Genomic DNA, 26,330 nt, shown 5'->3' with positions numbered 1-26,330 from the left:
AGCGCTTCCAACCGTATCCCTCCGGGCCCCTCCCTCTAGGACACCTCGGGAAAGGAGTATGTCTCAACCTGGACCCTGGGCGGCAGGGTTTCTATCTGGGTGGTCCAAGAAGGAGGTGGGTGCAGCCACGCCCATGTATGGCCCACGAGCTGGGTTCTTCCAGACAGGTAAGGGCGGGGCTTGCTTGAAACCGTGCCCCCTCCAGACCAACCCACCCACCCAAGAAAGGTTGCGACCCCCAAGGAGTGGCTGTGGGTTGGGGCCGGGTGGGTAGACATGCGCGGGCTGGCCCCCCACGGGTGGGCGGGGTCTCACTTGAAGTAGCGGTTGGGCTTGTGGTGCAGCTTGCTGTGCGCCACCAGCTCCTGCATGCTGGGGAAGGACTCGGCGCAGCTCAGGGCCGAGCAGCGGAACAGCTTGCCTGGACGAGGGCAGAGGGCTGGGTGGGTGTCCAGGCATGGCGGGGAGGGGCTCTCCGGGCTCACCTTTTCCCACCCCAGCTGGCCCCGGCCCTACCTTCCAGGGACTGTGTGAGTGGGCAGTGGGTCCGGAGATGCTGTGCCAGGTCCCGCACGCTGGGGAAACTGAGGAAGCAGCCAGGACTGGAGCAGGGCACTTGCTTCCCTGCAAGACACAGAGCGGGGGGGTCACTGATCCCTTCCCCACCGATGCAACCCCCACCCACGGGATTCTGCCTTCTCGACTGAGCAGAGCTGCCATACATAGGGCAGGGGCTGGGTGGCCTGCATACAGTTGGTGCTTCGGAAGGGGGTGGGGGCAGCTGCCATCCCTGTGGGTGGGCTGCGTTGGGAGACATCTAGCGTGCCTCACGCCTACGGTTGACCCCAGGGTCTGTGACCCCCTTCCCCACGGCCCCATCACAGATCACCTGGTGGCGGGCGGCGCCTGGGAGGCCTCAGGTCCTCACTGGTCCCGGAGGCTGTGCCTGGGCTGGGTCCAGGGATGGGTTGGCTGCCGTCTCCTCCAGGCCCCCCAAGTCCCCACACTGGGGGTGTGGCTGGCCAGTCAGGGCCTGGCTCTTCCTCCATGATGGAGGCAGTGGCCTCCGTGGCCACTTCTGGGGACACCAGCTCCTTGTCTGGCTCGCTGGAGTGGGGCTCGACTGAGGTGGGTGAGTCCGGGTCAAGGCTCACGGGCTCCTCTTCCTCCTCCTGGTGGATGGGTGAGCAGAAAGCCTGAGGATCAGGGGAGGCTTGCCCCAGCTGGGGTGGGGGGTGTCCCACATTCCAAGGCTTCTGTACCCCAAACCCCAGAGGCTGTGTCTAAGGTAAGGTGGTTCGCGTCTCCTAAATGCTCACCCTATGGCTGGGCAGTGTCCCAAGTGCAGTAGATTGGCTGGGTACTGGTCTGGAATTCTTCCCAGGGAAACCTACCTCTCATATCCAGCCTGGGGGCGTGGTTTCTAGGCGGTGGGCGGGGTAAAGACTACATAGGCGGAGCTATAGGCTGGCCTAGATTAGGGAGATGCTGGCTAAAGGAAGGAGCCACACCGATTCGCTTTGGGCTATATAGACTAATTTGGAGGTGCTTGAGGCCCAAAGGAGTCAAGTTTAGGGGCGTGGTCAGAGCCTTGTGGACAGGGCCCGGTCGAAACCAGGCCCGGAAGTAGGTGTAGCGTGCTAGCCGGGTGACTGGGTGCCCCGGATGTGGGGATGGGCAGCTTGAAAGGTGGGTGTGTGCGTGCAGGACGGGTCGCTCCCCAGCCTGTCCCCGGTGCTCCGCTGCGTTCGCGTCCCCGACGGCGTGCTCACCATCCTTGACCCCTTCGATCTCTTGCTCCGGAGGGGCAAAGACGGCTCCCGCTGAGACGGCAGCGGTGACTCCTCGGCTGTGTGGGCGCGCGCTCACCCCAGCGCCATCTTTCCTCCCTGCGAGCTCTCGCGAGAGTAGGAGCGGAGTCTGTTAGTTTCTCAGCGAGGGGGCGGGGCCTGATGCCGTGCGTTGCTGAAGCTCTTGCAGACTGGCAATCAAAGGCCGCTCCTTCCAGGGAGTGTGAGCAGGGTCCCACCTCCAGGTCCTCATCTGCAAAATGGGCACCTTCGTTCCTTCCCGTCAGCAGCCCTGGAAAGGCGGTCCCCACAGCGGTCTTTTTCCTATAGAGGTCATCATGTTGGTTGAAGTCGCCTCTTTGGAGGGAATTTTTTTTTTTTAATGAATTTTAGTTGTGAATTAGGTGGATTTATATTTCAGAGCATCAACTCTGCATTTATAACAGTCTCAACCACGCATCAACCTTTCTCCCTATTTTTACCCCCCTCCACCCCCAATTGCTCTTCTCCCGCTTCCCTTTGGAGGGAACTTGGCAACAATCGACAGCACTTTAAAAGCACCTAGTTCTGAGGTTAAGGAAGTCCTGTCGGTCGTGGGTTACACGTTTAGCTGCTAATCGGAGTTTAGCAAGCAGCTAAAAGCCACCAGCCGCTGCGTGGGAGAAAGACGAGGCTTTCTACGCCCCCTAAAGAGTTACAGTGTCAGAAAACCCACAGGAGTGTTCTACCCCGTCTATAGGGTCGGCATCGACTTGAGGGCAGAGTTTCTCGGTTTGGAGTTCTGAAGTTGCCATGGCTGGGTTGAAATAACCAAGGTCTAACTGGATGTAGCCTCCAGCTGGAGAGATGCAGAGCCCTGTGGCCCCCCTCCCCTCCTGCTGTGGAGTGGACCACTCAAGAATTCCCCCCAAAGTGCCTACTGTGAGCTCAACAACATTTCTTGCTCTCGTAGATTTGCATTTGAAAAATGGGAACTAGGCCATGAAGAAGCAAGGCGGACAATAAACAAATGTAAATGATTTTAGTCTTACTAGCACCCCACCACCCCCCAAAAAAATCTAACCTGCCTTCGAGTGGGATTCTAACCCAGAGCTATCCCACTTAGGGTTCCCAAGGCTGTAACTATAACAGCGCCAACTTTCTCCTGAGGAGCAGCTGGTGGATTGGAGTAAGCAGGCTGATAGTGAAGGTTCTACAGAGACAGGAATCAGAAGGGCACAGGAGTGCTGTTTGGGGACCACTCTCTAGGAGGTGCCAGCGGAGCTGTCCTCCAATGGCCAGGTGCGAGCCAAAGGAAGGCCAGAATGGCAGAGCTTCCCTGCGAGAGCAGATAGCTGGCACCAAGGTCCGGGGATGCGGAGGGACACGCTTGTCTTTCTCAAGGACTTGAGATCATGCTCTGCTGGACCCGACTGGAGGCACCTTGGGAGGAGAGGCTGGTCATACAGGGCCTGTGGGCCTAGGTGGGGGCAGAGGAGGAGCATGGTTCCTCTTGTAACCCTTGAAGGATTTTTAGCAGAGGGAGGTACACCGTCTGAGCACATCAGCATGGCTGTCCTCTGGAGGGTGACTGAGGGTAAGGTCAGGGCTCTGGAATACACTGTCTGCAAGTGAACCAGGGGTGCCTGTTCCATTCCGGGCAGAGAGCACAAGCAGTTTGTGCTGAACAGTTGACAGTTCAAACCCAGGCAGCAGCACTGCAGAAGAAAGGCCTAGCGATTTACTTCAGTCCAGATTGTTGTTACTGTTGTGTGAGGTGCCATCGGGTTGGCGCTCTGTGTACATAGTGACCTGGCGTACAACAGAACAAAAAACCACCCAGTCCAGCACCATCCTCAAAATTGCTACACTGTAGGCACTGTGTCGTTTTACCTTGTTGAAGTTCTCTTTTTGTGTGGATCTTAGGCTTTTCCAAGCAATTTTTTTCCCCTCTAAGAATTGGTCCCTCCTGAGAAGAGGTCCAGATCACATGAGACTAAAACTGAAAACAAAACAAACAAACCCAAACAAATTCACTGTCATGGAGCAACCCTTTAGGACAAGGTTGTGCTGCCCCTGTGGACTTATGAGACTGTAACTCTTTACAGGAGTAGAAAGCCTTGTCTTTCCCCCACCATGAGACCAAGTCTTGCCATAATCAAGAATAGTGAAAGTAGCATGGATTGCCAAAAGATCAAACAACTCTGTCTTAGGAGAAGTACAGCCAGCATGCTCCTTCAAGGCCAGGATGACGACACTTCATCTCACATACTTTGGACATGTCAGGAGAGACTGGAGAGGGGCATCGTGCTTGGCAAAGAGAGAGGCCCTTGGCAAGGTGCATTGACACAGTGGCTGCCACACTGGGCTCAAACATAAGAACCGTTGTGAGGATGGCGCAGGGCTGGCCAGTGTTCTGTTCTGTTGTACATAGAGTTGCTATGGGCTGGAACCAACTCGATGGCACCAAACAGCAACAACAACAACAAGTCTAACCCTCCTGGCTTCTACGGACCTTTCTGGCTCTACTTCTAAACAGATGTGTTCGTTCTACCCGTGGTCTATGGGATATTCGGTATTTTTCGCCAACACCATCATTATCTGGTCTTCCTTATTCATTGTCCAACTTTCCTGTCCACAGGGAGCAACTTAACAAACCACAGCTTGTGTCAGGTGCCCTTCGGGCCTCAAGGTGACTTCTTTTTAACACTCCACATAGGTCATTTGCATGGTGTTTGCTCCCTGCAGCAGGGCATTGGACTCCCAAGAAGATGGCGCTGATGGAACACAACATGAGGATCGGGGGTGGGGGTGGAGGAGGCTCATCCACGAGCTGCGTGAAATGCAGATGGCACCACCCTGCCTGGCTGAAGGCAAAGAGGGCTTGAAATATTTACCGATGAAGATCAAAACATGGACACCACTCCAACATTCCAATCAATAAACCAACCAACCCACCCACCCTCACAACAGGAGCCTGGGGCAACATCATGATCGAGGGAGCAAAGGTGGAAGCTGGTCAAGGATCGCCGTGTACGTGGCTCCACCGTCAGCGTCCACTGCAGCAGCAGTCAGGGGAATCCAGAGTTCTGTAAGGATGCTGCCCTAGAAAACCCAAGGAGCGCAGCAGTTCACTCCCAGACGCATGGAGGTTCGGCGCTGTTTTACATGCAGTGACATCATCAGAAGGCGACACCAGGAAGTGGGAGAGCATGAGGATTTTGAAGAAGGAAACAGACTTTTTGCACTTTGTGCTGTTTAACTTTAAAAAAAAAAAAAGAGAAAGGAAAAAACCCTAATTTTTGCCCGTTACCATATTTGGAGTCAGTGGGTGGCGCACATGTTCCAGCGCTGGACGAGTCACTGAGACGTTAGCAGATCAAGTCCACCCAGGGGTGCCTCAGGAGAAAGACCCGGCAACCTGGTTCCAAAAGGTCACAACCTTACAACCCCTACGGAACCCTGTGCAACTTCGGCACACATGCCACCCCCCACGATCCTTTATTCCATGAGAAGCTGGTTACCCCCACCCCCGCCAAGCCAGGCATGATGTATGCAGTCGGCATCACTGACTCGTGTGTGTGCAGAACAGAAGTTGGTGGGCAAATGTTTGGCTATGTCTGTGTTTCGATATTTTAATCACCGTGAGAGGTAAGCATTCTTATTTGGAACACACACACACACACTTTACCAGAAAGGATCCGTAAAACCTCACTTATTTGGAACACACACACACACACACACACACACACACACATTTTACCAGAAAGGATCCGTAAAACCTCACTTGTTTGGAACACACACACACACACACACACACTTTTACCAGAAAGGATCCGTAAAACCTCACAATTTAATTTGGGAAAATGAAGATTGTGGAGATGTTGGTGGGGGGTGTGTGTGTGTGTGTGCGCGCGCGCGCGGAAGGTGGGGCGAGGTCTCAGCCGAGGCCAGGACTAGGAAGGGAGAGGAGGGGCCCCGGCAGAGACAGAGTGCAAAACAGTCAACAGGATGTGGGGCAGGGGCCTGGCCGGGGGACTCAGGTTTGCAGCGCTTTCTGTCTGTAACCTAGAGGTGAGGCCAGATGCTTGCGGCCTCCTTAGGTGACCTGGCAAACCGACTCCCTTCTCTGTCCCCAGCAAGCAACCCACCCCCTTCCCTTGGAGGTTCTCACAAAGCAAAAAGCCATACTCGCTGCCATCGAGTCGATTGTGACTCAAGCAACCCTGTGAGACTCGGAGAACGGGTGGGTTTCTGAGACCGTCCTTTCCAGGAGTAGAAAGCACCCGCTTTCTCTCGAGGAAAGGCTGTCCTTGCATCCGGTTAGCAGTCCCTGCGCGACCAGGGATCCCGTGCAGAAGCTCCGGCTGCAAGCGTTGCTGGCTGGGGGCAGTGGTCAGGGTGACGGAGTGAAGAGCAAGAGAGGCGAAGGAAGCCCTGGGTCCTCTCAGGGAGCTCGGTGATGTGACGGTTCAGTGCTTGGCTGCTCCCTGGAGCCCGGCAGCAGCCGTCGGCTTCTGTAAAGGGTTACGGCTCCGGAAACCCTGTGCAGCAGTTCTACCCGGTCCTGCGGGGTCTGCCATGAGTCGACTCCATGGCTCACGTCAGCAACAGCCATTCTTCCCAAGCCAACTCACTGCCCCCGAGTCCATTCCAACTCATAAACCACCCTGGAGGACCGAGAGGTAAACCGGCCGCTGGGTTTCTGAGACTAGCTCTTTATGGCAGCCTAGTGCGGAGAAGTGAAAAATAAAATCGGAGACGAGAGGGACTAGGAATAGTCAATAGTTTCTTTAAAATGATCAGCCGATGCCAAGGTCATGGACACCCACTTGGCAGCCCCGAGTAGGTTGTTTTACACCCACCCTGTGAACCCCCTCGTCCCCCTCTGCCCCCAGCCATGCTCAGTGTTCCAGAAGGGAGGTGGCGATAGACCTTGCAGAAAGTTCTGGTGAGCAGCCATTTTCTGGGACGTCTTCCCCCTCCTCGGGGAGGTGCCCTCTGCCTGGGATGTCGCCCCAGCAAAGGCCACATCCCTCTGTGTCACATGTGTAGATCTCTGGGTGGCACACGTGGTTTGCCCTTGGCTACTATCCTGTTTCCCCGAAAATAAGACACTGTCTTATATTAATTTTTGCTCCCAAAGACGCGCTAGGTCTTATTTTCAGGGGATGTCTTATTTTCCCACGAAGAAGAATACGGTACACATTTATTGTTGAACGACAAAAAAGGAAATTTATTACCTGTATACGGTACAGTAGTAGTTGTCATCACAAACAAGCTTAACCAGACAAACTGAATCCTACAGTATCAAGAATTTCTTGTTATTCCTGCCCCGCATGACTCACCATCTAATTGTGAGTCAGCCAGACTCCGTCAGGGTAAAGCGAGCAGCAGCTTGTCCTGGTGGCGGTGTGGGCGCTCTGATTAAAAGAGACCTTGCACTTCCTGTCTGCTTCCTCACTCCCAACAGTGAGTTGCGTGGCAGCTCCCACCACTACGGTCCAGAGGCCAGAGTTATGGTAGCTTTCGGGGGGGGGGGCTTATTATCGGGGAGGCCTTATTTTTGGGGAGTCTTATTTTCGGGGGTGGCTTATATTTCAGCGAGAGGCAAAACTGTAAGGTCTTATTTTGGGGGGATGTCTTACTTTTGGGGAAACACGGCAGCCTAGAGCTTGGTGAACCCACCCCACCCCAGCCGTGCTGCGGAAGAAAGGCCTGGTGATCTGTTGCCACAAATATTATCGTTGGATGCCGTTGAGTAGACTTCAACGCACTTTGACCCCGTAAGATAGAGGAGAACTCCGGACCTGCGGTTTTCCGCCCAGAATCTATCTGGCCCTACTAGCACGAGGATTAGGTGCACTGGTGGTGGTGTGGGGTAAGTATGAGGTCGATGGGTCAAACCAACCCAGGTACTGCTGCTTGCGGGAAGGACGAGGGTGACAGAGGGTCGGGCGGGCAGCATTTCCGTCTGCCCCACCGTGCAGCCTGTGGGGGCTGGGACTTGATGGGGCCACCTTGTTTATCGGGGCCTTGCAGTTTGTTTTCGACAGGGTGCTGTCTGACCATGTTCTAGCATCCTGCGAGCCTCTGATTAATGGATATATCTGAGTTTTCCTTCTCTGACAGGTTTCCACCTGCATCGGGTCTGGACAGATTTGACAGTACCTAGATCAGGCACTTCAGCCTTCTGGATGGATGACTGACTACTCAGTGTAAAGAAGGCCCAGATCCTCACACCTGGACCAGTAGGTAGCAGCGTGATAAGTGGAGAAAAGGATGCAAGTTGCTTGTGTGTACAACCTGTGCTCATGGAAGCAGCCGTCAAGAGATCAAACAGCGCATTGCATTGGGTGGATCTGCTGCAGACGACCTCTTTCAAGTGTTGAAAAGCAAGGAGGTTACTTTGAGCACTGATAACCTCTTCATAAGCACGTGAAGGTTAGACATTGACTAAGGAAGGCCGAGAAGACAAGCACCAAAAGAACGAAAAAATGTGTTTTGGAAGAAGTACCGTCAGCATGCTTCTTAGAGGCAAAGATGTTGACACTGCATTTTACACACTTTGGACCTGTCGTCAGGAGAGACCAGTCCCTGGAGAAGGACATCATGTTTGATAAAGTGCAGGGGCAGCGACAAAGAGGAAGGCCCTGGACAAGCCGGACGGACCCAGTGGCTGCAGCAATGGGCTCACACAGAAGAACCTATCGGGAGGATGGAGCAGGACTGGGCCTTACAGGGTCGCCACGAGTCAGAACCACCGTCGTCATCCATCTGAATGGGAGTGACCACCTGGTCTTAACCATGTGCTTAACCATCGCTCCCCAGGCCTCCTGCCATGTCGACCCTGCAGCTCGTGAGGGTTGATGACAACGGGTATGCTGTAGTGTGGCTTGAATGTTGTATTTTGAGATCAGCATAGACTAACAGCTCCCCTCACCCCCTAGCCTTCAGGGTCCCCTTCAGCACCCCTCGCCCCGCTCTGCCCCCAGTCTGAATTCCATGGAGCTGGGAGGGTCTTTGGCTGGCTCCCTGCTCCACAAGGGGCTGAGCACAGGGCGCTGGTGGGGAGCTGGGTCATGGGTTCAGCTCATGGGAGGACACCTGGGTCCCAGCGAGCCCCACAGGAAGCATGGATGATTCAGCTCCCAAGTCAGGCTTGGGGATGAGTGGGGTGACCCCTAACAGGGATGACTTCCTTCATCCACGACAGGATGCGCAGAAAACCCAGCCCTCCTCGGCTCTCAGAGTCAGTCCCACCCCATGCAGGAGAGGACCAGTTGTGCAGAGACATGGGATAGGGGCCGAGGTGAGTATAGGCGGGTCCTGGGTGGATTTGAGGACTGCAGACTCAGGGCCCAAGACACCTGCTAGACGGTCTCCTTCAGGAAGGTGCAATGTGGCTTTTGGACGGCAACGTGGGGCTGACTGGGTCTTACAGGGAGGCGATCAGATGAGGTGGAGACTGAGGCAAGGGACTGCACTTTTCTGAGCCTCTATATTCCCACCTGGAAAATGGGACAATGCTGCCTTATTGTGGGTGTTGTAAAGCGAGGAGCCCCTTGTCCTTGTCGATGGCATTCAGTAAGTTCAAATACTTAAAGATGTTTATTGATCAATTTTTTTATCTGGCTTTCATGGGGCAAATAACTTCTTGCCACCCTGATGGGTGGAGAGACGGGGCCGAGCACGTCAAGGTCCCGACTGTGGTTACCCTTCGCTGATGGGACCCGGATCGCTCAGTGATCACGAGGCAGCTGGGAGCTTGGTTCCTCTGTCCACCCCTTTGGACGCAGGCAGAAGCAGAGGCCCAGGCAGCGGGTGGAAAGTGGGGAGGCCAGGCCCCGGGGTAGGCTTGCAGTGCGGGCAGGGCTGAGCGGCCCGTAGACCCAGGGTTGCATGGCTGGTTTCAGGCCAACCCCCATAGGGCTACCATCACTGGGCCGGCTCTGGCCAGAAGTCAGGGGTTCAGGTAGAGTCGCGGGCCCCAGCTCAGATCTTCTCCACGTAGTTTCCAGGGAAGAGGCCCTCCTGGCCATGCAGCCGGCCCTTCCACCAGCCTGAGGGGTCTGTGAGAGAGGGAGCAAGGGCGCGTGCGTTGGTGCAAGAGGCTACCCCTGCATCTGTGGCACTCATCTCCACGCCCATGACCGGACTGAGGTCAGGCGCTGAAGGGCTGTCAACGGGTGCGTGGGTAGACACGCACATACACTCTGTTGTGTTCTAGAACGTTCCCTCTCGGTTGGTCTTCCTACATCCAGGTTCTCCCATAACCTTCCCCCACTCTCAAGCCTCAGGGTGGACTCCCCTTCTACCTGCCCATCAAAAAGCCAGCCAACTGACCGACCAATGGCAATTGAGGCATGACCGATCATGGCAAGCCCACCTTTACCAAAGTAGAAGTGTTCCCCAGGGTTTTCAGTGGCCGGTGCCTTTTGGAAGCAGGTCGTCTGGCCATCCTCTTGAGGTGCCCCTCGGTGGGCTTGAACTACCAACCTTTTGGTTAGTGGTTGAACGATTGTGGTTGTTCCCACCCAGGGCTCCATCCACTTACAGAGGATGCCATTGGGTGCCAGGCACCTCTGGGGCAGCCAAGGGGACTAAAATAGAAGGTGGCCTGGGTCACCCAGACCCGACCACACATCTTCTCTTGCAGGGGTGGGTAGGTGGGTGGGGGGTTGGTCTGTGAGGTGGGCTCTGCTGTGAGGCTTGGACACTGGGTGTGGTGCAGGGAAGCCTGGGTCCCCACAGTGACCTGCGGAGCCTGACTTTTCAGCATGTGCAGTCCAATGGAGGGGTGCCCTGAGGGCCTAGCCCCTGGAGGGTATGCAGTCATGGGGGCCTGCCAGGCTGTCAGGGTTCACATTCCCTCGGCCCGGCTGGTACACACCTTCCAACAGGATCTCGATGACCTCGTTGACGTTGAAACTCAGTTCATCCACGTCTTGGCCGATGTACTGGTACAGTGCACGGCACCGTGGACCGTGGGTCCGAGGTTGGGGCTTGGGCCGGCCCACGCCCGGCACCGGTCGCTGCCCCACACTGCGTTTTCTCTGCATGCTGGGGGCACAGTGGGCGCTCGTCACTACCCCTGACATGCTCTTGGCCCCTGCCCACCTCCAGGAGACCCCTACCTACCCGGCCACACCCTGGTCAGGTACGTTGAGGAATTCTGTGTTGTGCTCTGAGGGAGTCTGGGCCCGGGGGCGTCTGTTGGCCCCCAGTGTGGAAGCTGGAGGGCCTTGGGGAGGCCGCTGGGAGCCCCGCATAGCTGTGAGCTCCAGGGGGTTGGGGCCCCTTCTGGCAGAGGGTGGCACCCCATTGGGACTCATGCCTATGGTGGGAGCAAAGGTGGGAACGTTGATCAGGGTGATGGTGGGAGGGCCCAGCTTTGAGTCCCCAGTCAGAGAGGAGGCGCCCACTTCCCTCCACCCAGTACAGTGAGGACTGGGCCATAGGGAGGAACCCAGGACTAGAAAAGTTCTTCAGGAGGAAGCCCCCTTTGCCCCTCAGTAAGAGGGCTTTTGTAGATGGGTCTTGGAGGATGAATAGGAGCCTAGTAAGTGGTGTGGGAAGTGGTGATTTAGGCAGAGAACAGCCCAAGCAAAGATCCGGAGAGAAGAACACAAGAACACGTGTTCAGTTGGCAAATTAATATGTAGCCTGCATACAGGAGGGCAGAGTGAGAGGAGAGGTAGGTGAGCTGAGCACTAGCCTGCAGGCAATGGTGAGCCTTGGAGAGTCCTGGCCGCTGGGCTTGCTAGATCCCCATGGACTAAAGGTCTAGCTTAGGCAATGGGCCCACAGGAGGCAGAAAACACTTTGGAGGGCAGGGAGCGCCTCACCTCTGGAGGGCCCCGGGGCTGCCCGGGCAGGGGCTGGAGCTGCCCTTCTGGGTTTTCCTTGGGCTTGTCCCTTCCGCGTTGGCTCTGAAGGGGGTAAGGGGTAGGGATTTGGGGTGGGTGGGTTAAGAAGGCCCTAGCGCTTGGTCTCCCTGGCTGTTCAGCCCTCCCTGTGGCTCCGCCCACTCACACCCCGCTTTATCAAGTCCACACAAACCCTCAGTTTCTAAATAGAACCCTGGATCCACCTACTAATGGCCACACCCCCACAGGGACCAGCCCTTATTGCCATTGGCTCGCCTCATTGAATCTGACCACGCCCCCTTCACATCTTGGCCACTCATTGGTCACTTTAGGGTCTTCGTCTACGCTATCAGCTTCACTGGCCCCGCCCACAACCCTGATTGGCTCCCACCCTGTCCCCACCTCTCCGGTCCCTGCCTCTCCCAGACTCCGCCCCGCAGTCCCACGCAGACTCACTGGAGTTCTTGGGCAGTCCGTCGCCCACGCTGACAGTGAGAGCCCGGCTGCTGGCCTTGAGTACAGCCTCATCACCCACGCCACGGGAGAAGGTGACGCTGCGGGTCCCGCCCCCGCCCCAACCCTCCTTCTTCACCCGGAACTGTAGTCTGTGGGGAGGGGAGGAAGCCGTGAGGGCACCGGTCAGGGCCCCTTCCCCAGTGCCTTGAGTCGGGGTGGGGGACGGTACAGGCACAGGTGGGCTCTGGTCTGTGGGGCGGGGAGGGCATGGGGAGCATTGTGGTCAGACCAGCCCGTGCCGCCCCCGGGGATGCTGGCGGTGGTGGCGGGGGGGCCGTACGTGTCGCTGAAGGTGAGGGGCAGGGGCCGCCCTGCTGCCTCCTGGAAGCGTTTGCACAAGAGGCTGACGAACTCGGTCTTGAAGATGCTCTCCAGGAAGCTGTCGGCCACATCCTCCTGAAGGATGAAGAAGTCGTCCTGCCGGGTGCTGGGGACGGGCAAAGGCAGATGAGGGTGACCAGGAGGCCCAGGTGAGGGTGACAGGTAAGGCAGGTGATAATGACAGGTAAGCTACAAGTGAGGATGGCTGCGGAATATGCACGTGAGGTGCAACAGGAACAAGTGACACAAGCCAGGGAAAGAGGGAGAGGTGGCAAGGGACAAAGAACGGTGGCGATTAAGGCCAGTGACATCTAGTTAAGGAACAGTGAGGGGACAGAAAGTTGTTGCCAACTAATGGTCACAAGTGCACTCACAGGTGAAATGACAGTGTCAAGAGAAGGTGACAGGTATTGCTCAGGATGAAGGGGGCAGGGGAGGCTGACTGTGGGACCAGTGGGGAGCTGACCTCACCTGAGGGAGACTCCCCGCAGGGCTGGGAGCTCGAGCTTCTTCTTCAGGATCTCCCGCACCTGGCCCTTCTCCGGCCCTTTCTTCGCCTTCTCCCTCCCGATCACATACACACACTTGGGGGTCAGGATCAGGTCCCGCTTGATGGGCTGTGGGAGGGGAGACCACAGGCTGATGGCTGGAGCCCTGGGCCCAGGCAGCCTGTCCTCTGTGGGTCAGCACCGGACAGAGCAGTGGGGCTGACGGATCAGGTGACAGTGTGTGCAGGTTAGGTGAATGTATGCGGGCTGAATGGGGCGTGTGGCTCAGGTAACAGTGCCCCTTCAGCTGAAGGTACGAGAGGGCTTTAAAGAGTGTGTGGGAAAATTCCACGATCTCTTAATTTCAAGCCAATTTGCGACTCACAGTGGCCCTGTAACAGAGTAGTACACGGCCCCTGCCAGTTCTGAGACTGTAAACCTTGATGGGAGCAGAGAGCCTCATCTTTCTCCTGTGAAGTGGCTGGTGGGCTTGAACTGCCGACCTTGTGGTTAACAGCCCAATGGGTAACTCCCTACGCCACCAGGTGAAGGGAAGGGATATTGGCTAGAAATAGGTGTCTGGGACAGTGATCAGGTGCAGGTAAGACGACAGTGTTCCCTGGGCCAGATGAGAGTGCTTGGAGCAGATGAAAGTACCGGGAACCCATGAAAGTGTATGGTTCAGGTGAAGATGTAGAGCCCAGGTACTTGCACCGTGAGAGGGAGTAAGGAGCAGGTATGTGTTGGCAGGTGAAGGTACAACTGATGGAAGGTGGTGTCTGGGCCCAGGGAAGATCTTTGCAAGTTTGCAGAGGGTGGACCTGCAGTCAGGGGTGCTTGGGTCCAGTGGGAATCCATGTCTAGCTGAAAATGTCTACCAGGTGATCCGCTACAGGTCAACTGAGGGGTCCCTGCCACAGACACCTGTCCAAAGCAGGTGAATGTGTATGGGCCAGGTGAAGGTAGCCAGGCCTCATAAGGACATTTGGGATGTGAGGTTGTACAGATGTGGTATTTCTGGGACAGGTGAGGGTGTACACCTCAGATGAGGGTGTATCTGGCAGACTCCAGGTGAGAAGGTATGATAATCAGGGGAGTGTGTACCTCCCACATAAACTTGCCTAAGGCAGGCGGACAATGTGTGTCCATCCAGGTGAAGATCTGCAGGTGACCTTGATAACCCATCAGAGAGCTCTCAGTGCCTTGGATGTGAGTAGTAAGTACTGTGGGTTGAGTGAGGGTGTACCTGGCGGGGAAGAGTGTTAGAGCCAGGTGAGAACAGAGCTGTGGTGGGCATGCCCAGATGTCAAGTCCAGGTGAGGGGATACAGCTCAGGTATGCGTGCACTGTGGACAGAGGTATCTTGGCCAGGTGAGCCGAGCATACCTGGGGTCAGGACTATCAGGACCAGGTGTGGATAGATCTTTGGTGAGGGCATCTAGCTGTTTAACCAAGTCACTATGTATGGGTCTGATGGGGGTATGTCTGTGGACAGAATGGTGTAGACCAACTTGTGATCAGTTCTGGGTCATTTGGCCCTGTACCTGTGGAAGAGGTTGCTTGGAACTGGTGAACATACCTGTGGAGAGATCTATCTGGGCTGAGCGAAGGCATAGCTGATTGGCAAGTGTATTTAGGTTAGGTGAGGATGTACCTGTTGGATAGGTGTGTCCAGCATAGGTGAGGTCTTTGGGGCAAGATGAATGTGTACTCGTAGACAGGTGTGTCTGGGCCAGGTATCTGTGTCCAATGTATCTGCTGGATGTATTTGGGTTAGGTGAAGGCATATTTGGCAAACAGTTCTTATCTAGGTTGATAAATGTTGGTGTACCTGTGGTGGGATAGGCATATCTAGGGTAGGTGTGTATACCCCTGGATAAGGTGTCTAGGCCAGGTAAAAGGTGCATCCAAGGGACAGAGGTATTTAGGATAGTTAAAGGCATAGTTGATGGACAGTTCTTATCTGGGCTCATTTTCCTGTAGACCTATGGACGGATGAGTCTGAAGCAGGTGATGGTGCAGCTGTGCCAGGGGCTGGCCTGGCCCACCTGCCAGTGTCTCACCTTGAAGCGCCGGTCGTATTTGGTGACCGAGTCGGCAAAGTCCACCCGCTCGCGCTTGCCCAGGAACTGCCGCAGCTCGGGCCGCTCCTCCAGCCCCAGGTAGTCCCCGACGAAGTTGCGGTTGATGCTGTTCCGCCGCCGCTCCTTCTTGTTGAGCAGGATGTTGGAGGCTGTTAGGGGGCACGGAGCACGGCTCGGTGACTGTGGCCCGCCCTCGTCAGGGAGTTTGGTGACAGTGTACAGCTCCTCCGGGCCCATCCCGCTCCTCTCCCGCCGACCTCACCTTCCTGCCGCATCTCCTCGTACTTCCGGACTGCCACGTGACGCCGCCAGGCCTTCTGGATGGTGCGGGCAAAGCCGTCGAACTTGCGTTCCCGCATCTCCTCCAGGAGGAAAAGCTAGGGGCGAGAGGTGCAGAGGGCTGGAGTCTCCCCAGGGGCCTGAGGCGCCCTTTCCCGGGGCCTCCCACCCACCCATCCACACTTTGCTTGCTCACACACACCTGCATGGGTGCACAGTCCTACCTGGGTCTGAATGCATTTGCCTTCTGTCAGTGGACCCAGGACTTCTCCAGGGCACTGTGGGCTTGCCCTGGGCTTTCTTCAGCTCTGACACTAGCTACGAGGCTTTGACAGCTCTGGGCCTCGGTTTCCCATCTCTAAAAGCACAACACCTACCTCACAGGACCCATGGTGACCCTGTAGGACAGAGTAGAACTGCGGCAAGGGGTTTGTTAGGCTGTGATCCTTACAGAGGCAGCCAGCCTCCTTTTCCTCCTGCTGGGCAGCCTGTGGGTTCCCACTGCTGACCTTGCAGATTAGCAGTGCAATGCTTAACCCACAGTGCAACCACAAGTTGGACTGGACTTGGTGCCTGCAGGGGCAGCGAATCACTTCATGTGGCTCTTGCAGCCAGTCTTGGTGACTCCCACCAAACCACCTTTTCCTGCCTGGGCCTGGGTAAGAAGGTGCGGGAGACGCTGACAGGATCCACCTGAGTGCTTGTGAACAGGACTCATGGGGATGGACATCCTGGTGGGTATCAAACAAGCCCTCTGAGAAGCAGGAGGGGTCATCTCACTACCAGCCAGAACCAGGAGGTGGCACGAGTCCTCCAGACCCCCAGACCCCTGTGCAGTGAGCCTCCTGGATCCAGCAGACAGCTGTGATGCCAGAGCAGCAGCAGCAGAATCAGGAGCCGGAGCGTGAGACAGAGCAGTGGACCTCCAGCCCAGAGACCAAGGAAAGCTGAGTGCTTGGGGGACAGGAGGCTGGCTGTGGAGTGTGGTGTTTCTGTGCACTTAATTCAGGGAGATGACTTCACCAACCCTGATGCTTTTGAACTGAACACCTTCGGGTTGAGGCTTACAGGGGAGTGGCATGTCCTTTGGGCATTTATTGGCAGCCCTGAAGGAACTTGGTAACACATCCCGATGGAATCCTGAGCATTTCTCACCTGCACTGTAACTTATTAACTTCCTTAATAAACCCCATAGTATCAGGCATTGTCTGTGAGTTCCGGGTGGTCAAGGCATTGGGTTAGAGAGTCCAGAGGAGGAAGTAGACAAAGCAGTGGGAGAAGGAACCCAGGGGCCGTGGGGTTTTGATGGTTGGCTCTGCGTTACACCCCCATGTACAACAGAATGAAACACACCGCATGGGGGAGGAGCGCTGGTAGCTCTCGGGGAGAGAAACCTGGTGAGCTGCTTCTGGGAAGACAACAGCCAGGAAAAACCCTAACAGGGGAGGTGTACTCTGTCCCATGGGGTACTGTGAGTTGGGATGGTCTCAGTGGCACCCAACAACGCCTCATAGGGTCAGTAGTTTTCCAAAGGACCTTAAACAAACCCAAACCAGCCCAGACCCATTGCCACTGAGATGATTCCAATTCATGGAGACCCTCTGTGTTTCCGAGTAGAACTGGGCTCCATCGAATTGTCACGGCTGTGACCTTTCGGAAGCACTGGACCCATATTGATAGGTGGCGTCCAGCCCATTCTGACCCACAGCCCCCACCCCACCCCCATGTACAACAGAATGAAACACACTGCAGTCCTGTTGCCCGCTCACAACTGTTGTTATGACTGAGCCCACGGTGGCAGCCCGTCTCCCTGAGGGCCTTCTTTCCTCTTTTCCGGTGCCCCTCTGCTTTCCCCAGCACGATGTCCTTCTCCTGGGACCCGTCCCTCCTGGCCACATGTCCAAAGTACGTGAGACCACATCTCACCCTTCCTGCCTCTAAGGAGCACTCTGGCTGTACTTCTTCCAGGACAGATGGATTTGTCCTTTGGGCGGCCCACGGCACTTCCGAGGCTCTCTGCCAGCAGCACAGTTTAAATGTATCGGCTCTTCTTGGGTCTTCCTTATTCAATGTCAACGTTCACTTATATAGAAAACCAAACTCAATGCCATCGATTGAAGCCATGCCAACCCATAGTGACCCTATAGGACAGGGTCAAACTGGCCCCGTGGGTTTCCAAGGCGGTAACTCTTTATGGGAATAGAAGGCTTCATTTTCCTGCTGTATATGCATATTGAAAATCTCATAGCTTGGGTTAGGCACATCTTAATCATTGAAGTGACACCCCTGTTCTTTGCATTCTTTAAAAGAGGTTTTGTGCAGATTTGCCCAATGCAACGCATCGTTTGACTTCTTGACTGTTACTTCCACGAGCATCACTTGTGATTCCAAGCAAGATGAAATCCGTGACTTCCACCTTTTCTTCCGTTTATTATGATGTCCCCTATTGGTTCGTGGTGAGGATTGCTTGCTTTCTTTACATGGAGCTGTAATCCATCCGAAAGGCTGCGATACAATTTCTGAGGATGGAGCTCTTTATGGGAGCAGGTAGTCTCATCTTGCTCCTGCAGAATAGCTGATGGGTGTGCACGGTCAACCTTGCATTCACAGTCCAATGCTTACCTGGCAGCACCACCAGGGCTATTTACTGCTATTGCCTATGATGCTCACAAGATCTAGAGGAAAACCCCTTAGAAGAAGGTCAACATTCAGGAGAAGGGCCCAATAAAACCTGCAGCTCTCTGGCCCACAGTCACTACATGCCAGGAGGAGAGTTTGAAGTGGCACCCAGCGCTTTTCTTCTAGTATTTTTTGTACACTTTCACTGGTTTGATAGGCTCCACCTTGCAGGTTCCGTTTGTAACTTTTGCTCAGAATCACCTTACTTTAGCTTGCTGGAAGACTTCTAATTGGCCGACCGGGTTAAAAAATCATCATGGCTATCGACTCCCAAGGGGCCAACTTCATGATTCCCCCACCCAGCTCATGAACTCCATATGAGGCACCCCCCACTTTCAGAGGTGTTTTGAAATGGGAACCAGCATGTGTCTTAGAAGCCATTAAAACACAGCCCTGCAGAAATGTCATTGGTTGAAAACACAAAACAAAAAAACCTCAAAGCAGAAAACAGTAACTGCTGGTGAAGATATGGGTAGATTGGAACCCTTACTTGCTGCTGGTGGGGTTAAAAAGTAGTGTGTCAGTGTACAGATAGGAACTGGAAACACAGGGAATCCAGGACAGATGATCCCTTCAGGACCAGTGCTGAGAGGGGCAATACTAGGAGGGTGGAGGGAGGGTGGGGTGGGAAGGGGGAACGGATTACAAGAATCTACACATAACCTCTTTCTGGGGGATGGACAACAGAAAAGTGGGTGAAGGGAGACATTGGACAGTGTAATATATGACAAAATAATAATTTATAAATTATCAAGGGTTCATGGAGCGGGGGGAGTGGGTAGGGAGGGGGAAAATGAGGAGCTGAGGCCAGAAGCTTGGGTGGAGAGCAAATGTTTTGAGAATGATGAGGGCAATGAATGTACAGATGTGCTTTACACAATGGATATATGGATGGATTGTGATAAGAGTTGTATGAGCCCCAATAAAATGATTTAAAAAAAATAGTGTGTCCATGATAGAAAAAATGGTCTAGCACTTCCTCAAAAAAGCTGTAAACAGAAATACCTTAAGAGAAATAACTTAGGATCCAGCAACCCCACCCTTGAGACCTAATAAGAAACATGAGTGGCCATTGGGCACACCATGGTCATGGTGGCATTATTCACAATAGCAAAAAGGTGAAACAGCCCAAGGACCCACCGATGAGTGAAAGAATACACCAAACACACTTGTCTGTCACTGTGGTGGCTTGCATGCTGTTGAGATGCTGGAAGTTAGGTCACTGGCTATGGCAGTGACATCATCTGCTGTCAACTTGCAAAGGGGTGGAGTCTAGCCTGTCAATCAGGTCGCAGCTTGATGACCTCATTTGGAGGTGCCACAGAGATAAATAGCTCACTGGAGGCCAGACACACTCTCTGCTACCCCTTTCTGTTGACAAGTCACATGGAGCTACACTGATGGAGTCAGATCCCTGAAGCTGGAGGAGCCCCATGGAGACCCACGCCAGTGCTGAGATGCTTCCACCACCACTGGATCCACACGACTGTCCACCCACTGGCCTGTGATCTTCCTGCATCCAGCGTCATTGCATGACTATGTGAGTCTAAAGAGGAATTTCCGGACTAATATCAACATATGGGGTAATATCAGACTTGACTACATCTGGACTGGGCTGGGATGTTTTCTTAATGTATAACTGCTCTTTGATATAAACTTCTCTCTTACACACATGAGTGTTTCTGGATTTGTTTCTCTAGTCAACCTGGATTGGCACACTGGCATTTTAAATACCCGTGGGCTCCTCCATGGTGGACAGATGTCAGAGGAGCGTCCAGAATAAGTGCAGGCAAGAAGAAGGAAGGGTCTGCCCATGTCTGAGGGAGCAGAAACGGAAACCTTATGAATAGCCATAGAACATGGTCTGTTAAGCATGCTGGAAGATGAACCCCTCACATTGGAAGATCTTCATGACGAGGGAAGAGCTGCCTTCCTAATGTCCAGTACCCCTGAATGATGTGAATGGAGTAAAGCCTTTGGGACCTTGCTTTGCTGATGTGGCACAACCCCAGACAAAGCGGCTGCAAGCATCCATGGATAATCAGAATACGGAATGCACAAAGTATGAATCCAGGAAAATTTGAAGTCAAAAATGAAATTGACTTCATAAAAGACCCATATTCCTGGCATCTTTGAGTTGACATGAGTGGATAGCTGGACATTTTGAATTAGATGATCATATGGCTTACTATGCCGGGAATGACACATTGAATAGAGTGGTGTCCTGGTCATCACCAAAAGACACTTCAAGATCTATGCTGAAGGACAGTGCCGTCTGTGGCGGAATAATATCTATGTACCTAGCAAGGAATCCGGTTAATGCAGCTCTTCAAATTTACTCACAAGCCATTAAAGCTACCGATGAAGAAATGGGAAATCCTACCAGCTTCCTCAGTCTGAAAGTGGTCAAACATACAATCAAGAAAGTATTGGCCACTGGAATGCAAAAGTTGGGGACTAAGAGGAAGGATCAGTAATTGGAAACTATGGCCCGAGTGATAGAAATGGAGAGCTCATGATAGAATTTTGCAAAGCCAATGCCGTCATTGCCAATCTGTTCATCAGGAACATCAATGGCATGTATACACGTGGACCTCACCAGATGGCATACACGGAAATAAAATGGACTCCTTTTTTGGGAAGAGTTCATGCAGGAGCTCGATAGCACCAACCGAAACAAGGCCAGCACCTGACTGTGGAACAGACCATCAGTTGCTCACATGTAAGTTCAGGTCTACGTTAAAGGAAAATCAAGTCCATATGAGTCAAAACACAGCCTTGAGGAGCTCCTGCCTGAAAGTAGAGAACATCTCAAGAAGATATTGATGCATTGAACAGAGGACCTGATGAGTTGTGAGGTGGCATCAAGAACATCGTACACGGGGAAAGCAAAAGGTCATTAAAAAGCAAAAAGAAAAGCACCGACCAAAGTGGATGTCAGGAGAGACTCTGAAACTTGCTCTTGAGCATAGAGTAGCTGGAGCCAAGGGAAGAACCGGCGAAGTACAGCACTGAACAGAACATTTCAATGGACAGATCAGGAAGACAAAGTAAAACTGTATAATGAAATAGACAGAGTCCTGGAGTTTGAAACCCCAAAAGGGAGAACATGCTCAGCATGTCTCAAGTGGAAAGAACAGAGGCAGGGGGGAAAATCATACCTCAATTTGCAATATTGAAGGATTCTTTGGGCAAAACATTGAATGAGGTAGGAAGCATCCAAAGAAGATGGAAGGAACAGAGTCACTGCACCCAAAAGGATTGGTCAAAAAAAAAAAAAAAAGATTGGTCAACATCCCAACATTTCAAGAGGTAGCATCATATGATTCAAGAACTAAGCTGCACTGAAGGCATTAGCCAGCAACACGACTCCAGGGATTCATGGAATACCAATGGAAATGTTTCAACAAGTTGGTGCAGCACTGGAAGCACTTACCTCATGCCAGGAAGTCTGGAAGACAGCGACCTGGCCAACTGACTGGAAAACATCCACAATGTTTTCATTCCAAAGGAAGGCAACCGAATGCAATGTGTAAAGTATCGAACAATTCATTAATGGCTAACGCGAGTAAAACTTTGCCGAAGATAAAGTTTAAAGGGCTGCAGCAGTCCATTGACGGGGAGCTAGCAAGCACTCAAGCTGGATTCAGAAGAGGTGGGACAAGGGTATCACTGTTGGTGTCAGATGGATCTTTGCTGAAAGCAGAGGATACCAGAAAGATGCTTTCTATTGTTACCTTGAAGAACCAAAGGCATTCAACTGTGTGGATCGTAACAAACTATGGATAGCCTTGGGAGGAATGGGAATTCCAGAGCCCTTCCTCATGCTCATGCAGAACCTGTACAGTCATCCAAGCAGAACAAGGGATTACTCATGGTTTAAAACCAGGAAAGGGGTGAGTCAGGTTGTATCCTTCCCCCTTACCTAGTCAGTCTTATTGCTGAGCAAATACTCTGAGAAGCTGGACCCAGTGAAGCAGTAGGCAGCATCAGGATTGGAGAATGCTTATTAACAGCTGCGATAGGCAGATGACACAACCTTGCTTGCTCAAAGCCAGCAGGACTCGAAGCACTTGCGGCTGAAAACCAGAGACTGCCGCCTTCAGTGTGGGCTGCAACTCACTGTCAAACAAAAAGGCAACATCTTCACACCTGGATCAATAGCCAGACATCATGATAAACGGAGGGGAGATTTAAAGGGTCAAGGAAAAGTTTGACTTTGCTCCACAATCAACGTTCATGGAAGCAGCAGTCATGAAATCAAACGACTTTCCTCATGGGGTAAATCTGCAAAAGAGCTAGATGTCCCTCTGAGGACTAAGGTGAGCCTAACCCAAACCACGGTACAGGGCGCCACACTGCCTCCTGCGCATGTGAAAACTGGCAGCAAAGAAGGAAGACCAACAGACTGAGAGGCTTGAGTTGGGGCACGGTCAGAAACTATTGAAAGTACCGCGGGCTGCCAACAGAACAGACAAATCTGTGTCGGAGGAAGTGCAGCCGGAGCACTTCTTAGAACAAAGATGTCAAGACTTCGTCTTGCATAGACTTTGGACATGTTGTCGGGAGAGACCAGTTCCTGGAGAAGGACATTCTGGTTGGTCAAGTGGAGAGAGGGGGCAGAGAAAAAGAGGAAGATCCTTGATGAGATGGATGGACACAGTGGCTCGGCCACAGTTGTGCGGACGGTGCAGGAGGGGCCGTGTTTTGCTCCCTTGTGCGTAGAGTCGCTATGAGTTGGAACCGACTCGATGGCCAGAAAACCAGCAACAGTAACGACCACCTACAATGGCCGACCGCTGCTGTGGTGGCAGCTAGATGCTGTCGAGTCTGCTCCGAGCCCGTGTCGGAACAGAATGAAACACCGCCTGGCCTTGCATCATCCTCACGATGGTTCTGAGGTTGGCGCCCACAGAGAATGACGATAGTCCTCAGACACAAGGTGCAGAAACCTGGAGGACATTCCGCTGAGTGAAATAAGTCGATCCCAAGAGGAGACATCTATCTACGGGAACTCTGGTGGTGACGGCGGCGGGGGAGGAGGGGACAGCACTCTTGGACTAGCAGACCGCTGTGTCTGGTGACGAGAGAAGGTCACATTGAATGTGGGTGAAGTGCATACAGGTTGACCAAGGTCATGATGCCACCGTCTCAAGGTACGCGAGGTCACTAACAAGTGCAGGAGAGCAGAGGTCGTTTTGTGGGGAGGACGGCACGAGCACAGGTTTGCAACCATGAACGTGGCTGCGCAGACGGTTACTGTCAGGTGCTGTTGAAGTTAGTTCAGAATCTTCGAAACCTGTTGGGCTCAGGGGTTCCTGCTGGGGTCCAACTAGGCCCTGCAGGGGTCCGCCTTGGAGCCCTCCCATGTCCCAAACAGGGCAACCGAGGATTGGAGAAGCCAGGGAGCCCCCCGAGTCTCCCAGAGCCCTGAGAGTGGGACTCGGGCCCATGAGAGCGCCGTCTGCCCGTCCGACGACTCTTACCGACTCGGGGTTCTTGACGAAGACCTTGGTGCTGCCCATCTGGTACTGGTCTCGATCCATGTTCACCGCCTGCAGCAGGTGCTGCACGCCCTGGCGCTCGTCCCCGCGCCACCGGGGCCACGTCTCGGGAGTCAGAATGGCGTACCTGAAGGCAGAGGGCCATGCGGAGGGGGTGAAGCAGATGGGGGGCTAGTGGGCCCGGGGGTGGGGCGGGGCGGGGCGCACCTGGCTCACCTCTGCAGGAACTTGGAGAACTGGCGGCGGTAAGCAAAGCCCGCCCTGCGCACCCTGATGTTCTCCTTCAGGCCCAGGTACTCCACCTGGTGCTTCACCCTGCAGGGTGTGGGGTGGGAGAGAACCTGAGCCCCTGATGGTGGGCGTTGTGGGAGGGCAGCCTGAGTTCCTTAGGGAGAGTGCTGTGGGGAAGGTAGTCTGGATCCCTGAGAGTGGGTGCTGTCGGCGGGGGCGCAGGGGGAGGACCCTGAGTCCCTGAGGGTTTTTGCTGCTGGGGGTGGGAAGACCCGGGTCTGGGATCTGCACCTGTGTGGGTTGAGTTCCTAGGGCAGCAGTTCTCAACCTGTGGGTCTCGACCCCTCTGGGGATCGAATGTAGCCCGATTCATAATAGTTGCACAATGACAGTGATGAAGTAGCAAGGAAAATAATGTTATGGTTAGGGGGAGTCACCACAACATGAACTGTATTAAAGGGTCACGGCATTAGGAAGGTTGAGAACCACTGTCCTAGGGGCTGGTGTCCAGGGCCAGCCTGGGAGTCAGGGACTGGGAATAGAGCCAGGGCTTATCCTGTTGGTCCCTTTGGAGGCTCTGGGGAGTTGGGGGCTGTGCTAGTGTCTGGCCACCCTACAGTGGGTCTGGGGTCATCCCTGGGTCTTGGGGTTTTGCTCAGTCCTAGACATCCCTTGCTGGGTCCCCAGGAGACCGTGTGGTTCTAGATCCGGCTGAGGTCAGTTCTGGGAGGGGTCCCAGGGCCCTGGGAGGGTCCATGCTGGTCCTGGGGTGGGAGCCCACCTGCTCTCCTCCCAGTCTCGGGGTCTCTTGGTCTCGTTGGGCTTGATGCAGCGGATGTAGTGGGGCGTGCACCTCTTCAGCGTGGCCACCAGATCATTGGCTTGTTTCTGGGGTGTAGGGAGAAGGTAGGGGTGGGAAGTTCACATGGAACCATCAGGCCCCACCCTTCTCCCCAAGCTGGACATGAACTGAAGTGACAGAGACACACAGCAGGGGCGGGGGAGGAGGCGGTCACCGATGACCCTTGCTCGGGGCTCAGGTGGCCCCGGCCTTTGCCCATAGCATGCAGGATCACTGTTCTCATCCACTTGACCCTCAGAGCCCTGGGGGTGGACACAGTGCCCGCTCTCGGCCATCAAACAAAAGGTGGAGGCTTCCAGGCCACCCAAGGGCCCTAGGAAGAAAGGCCTGGTGGTCTGCTTCCATGAAAGTCGCCATGAAAACCCTGTGAACACAGTCCTCCCGATACCCACAGGGCCTTCTCGAGCCAGGTCCTCACCCCCAAGACTGAGGTCTCCACGTCTGTCACCCTCGCCACCTACCGAGGGACCAACAGGACTCCCATCTGTGGCACCCCAAGTATGTCAGAGTCGAACTGTACCCCACAAGGCTTCCAATAGCTGAATGTGTAGAATTTGCCACCAGGCCTTTCTTCCAAGGTGCCTCTGGGTGAGCAGCCGAGCTAGTCTGTGCCCTCAGGGGCTCCCGGCCAGGGGCAGGTGCTCAGCAAACACGTGCTGACTGAGCGGCACTGCGCTGGGAGACCAGGGTTCACCAGGAGTCGCCCACAGGGGTGAGTTCTGTTGTGGGAGTGGCTCTGGGAGGCCCCCCCAAAAGATGTGGGTCTTGCTCTGCTGTGTGGCCTGGGGCCATGACTGCCCCAGAACGAGGCTGAAACAGTGCCCACTCATAAAGCCTCTTCTTGGCGGGAGGACATCGGGGTGCTTTCCACCAGGGGCCACTGACCAGGGTTGAGGTGAGTGCTGGGCCACAGATCGGCGCTCCAGTCTCAGCTTTCAAGTCTTTGGGGCCTAAGAGCGGGTTGGGGTGGTCTTCAAAAAGTCCATGGGAAAATGGAACCAAGAGATAGGGGCTCCCCCACTCACTGCTCCTCATCCCTAAAATGAGGCTTCGCATTTCTCCATGACCTCCCCAGTGGGACCGAGCTGTTTAAAGAGCACCATGTGGCCTGCCAGTGCTGAGAAAGAGCTTACAGAAGATGGATGTCCCCATTGCACATCCCTGCCCCGGTGGCTTAAGGAGTCCTGGGGGCGCCGTCGGGTAAACATTAGGCTTCTCACCGTAAGGTCAGTGGTTCAAACCCACCAGCCGCTCCAGGGGAGAACAGTGAGGCTGCCTGCTTCCGGACAGATTTACAGCCCCGGAAACTCTCCAGGACCATTGTGAGTCAGAATGGGCCCCATGACCGTGGGCTATCGGCAATGGATGAGGCTTCCCATTTCTCCATGACCTCCCCAGTGGGACCGAGCTGTTTAAAGGGCACCATATGGCCTGCCAGTGCTGAGAAAGGGCTTACAGAAGATGGGTGTCCCCACTGCTGGGGGGAGGGGATGCAAAAGGCCGCAGCCACTGTGGACACCAGCACCGAAGTGCCACGTGCCACTCCCGCAGGCACACCAGGAAGAAGGGAAGGTAGGAAGCAAACAGGAACTTGCCCACTGCAGTGCCCGGCAGCACTGATCACCAAACACCACAATGTGGCAACGACTGAAACGTGCAGCCACCGACAGTAGGGGCCCCACCACCTGGGTTCACCCACACAGGACACGATTCAGTCACAACCAGCAA

At 54.4% G+C, this 26,330-nt stretch overlaps 2 protein-coding genes across 2 annotated transcripts in view; both read right to left on the bottom strand.

Moving 5' to 3' along the window:
• ZNF414 (zinc finger protein 414) overlaps positions 1–1,876 on the bottom strand; it is a 4,236-nt gene extending 2,360 nt beyond the window's left edge. The window contains exons 1-4 of the mRNA XM_045290300.1: positions 1,773–1,876; positions 890–1,172; positions 517–624; positions 314–421 (exon numbers count right to left, since the gene is read on the bottom strand). Of these exons, the coding sequence (XP_045146235.1) occupies positions 314–421; positions 517–624; positions 890–1,172; positions 1,773–1,775 (502 nt within the window). The 5' untranslated portion in view covers positions 1,776–1,876. The remainder of the gene's footprint in view (positions 1–313; positions 422–516; positions 625–889; positions 1,173–1,772) is intronic.
• Positions 1,877–9,361: 7,485 nt separating this feature from the next.
• MYO1F (myosin IF) overlaps positions 9,362–26,330 on the bottom strand; it is a 53,237-nt gene continuing 36,268 nt past the window's right edge. The window contains exons 15-26 of the mRNA XM_045290299.1: positions 24,522–24,628; positions 23,726–23,824; positions 23,492–23,636; positions 15,310–15,424; positions 15,027–15,196; positions 12,947–13,092; positions 12,435–12,581; positions 12,095–12,243; positions 11,618–11,701; positions 10,911–11,106; positions 10,663–10,832; positions 9,362–9,841 (exon numbers count right to left, since the gene is read on the bottom strand). Coding sequence (XP_045146234.1) covers positions 9,765–9,841; positions 10,663–10,832; positions 10,911–11,106; positions 11,618–11,701; positions 12,095–12,243; positions 12,435–12,581; positions 12,947–13,092; positions 15,027–15,196; positions 15,310–15,424; positions 23,492–23,636; positions 23,726–23,824; positions 24,522–24,628 — 1,605 coding nt within the window. The 3' untranslated portion in view covers positions 9,362–9,764. The remainder of the gene's footprint in view (positions 9,842–10,662; positions 10,833–10,910; positions 11,107–11,617; positions 11,702–12,094; positions 12,244–12,434; positions 12,582–12,946; positions 13,093–15,026; positions 15,197–15,309; positions 15,425–23,491; positions 23,637–23,725; positions 23,825–24,521; positions 24,629–26,330) is intronic.

The sequence above is a fragment of the Echinops telfairi genome, unplaced genomic scaffold, assembly GCF_000313985.2.
Source record: "Echinops telfairi isolate 266 unplaced genomic scaffold, ASM31398v2 ScPeMD7_36;HRSCAF=134, whole genome shotgun sequence".
NCBI lineage: Eukaryota > Metazoa > Chordata > Mammalia > Afrosoricida > Tenrecidae > Echinops > Echinops telfairi.
The sequence above is the reverse complement of the archived record's forward strand: the minus strand, read 5'-3'. Positions and strand labels throughout refer to the sequence as shown.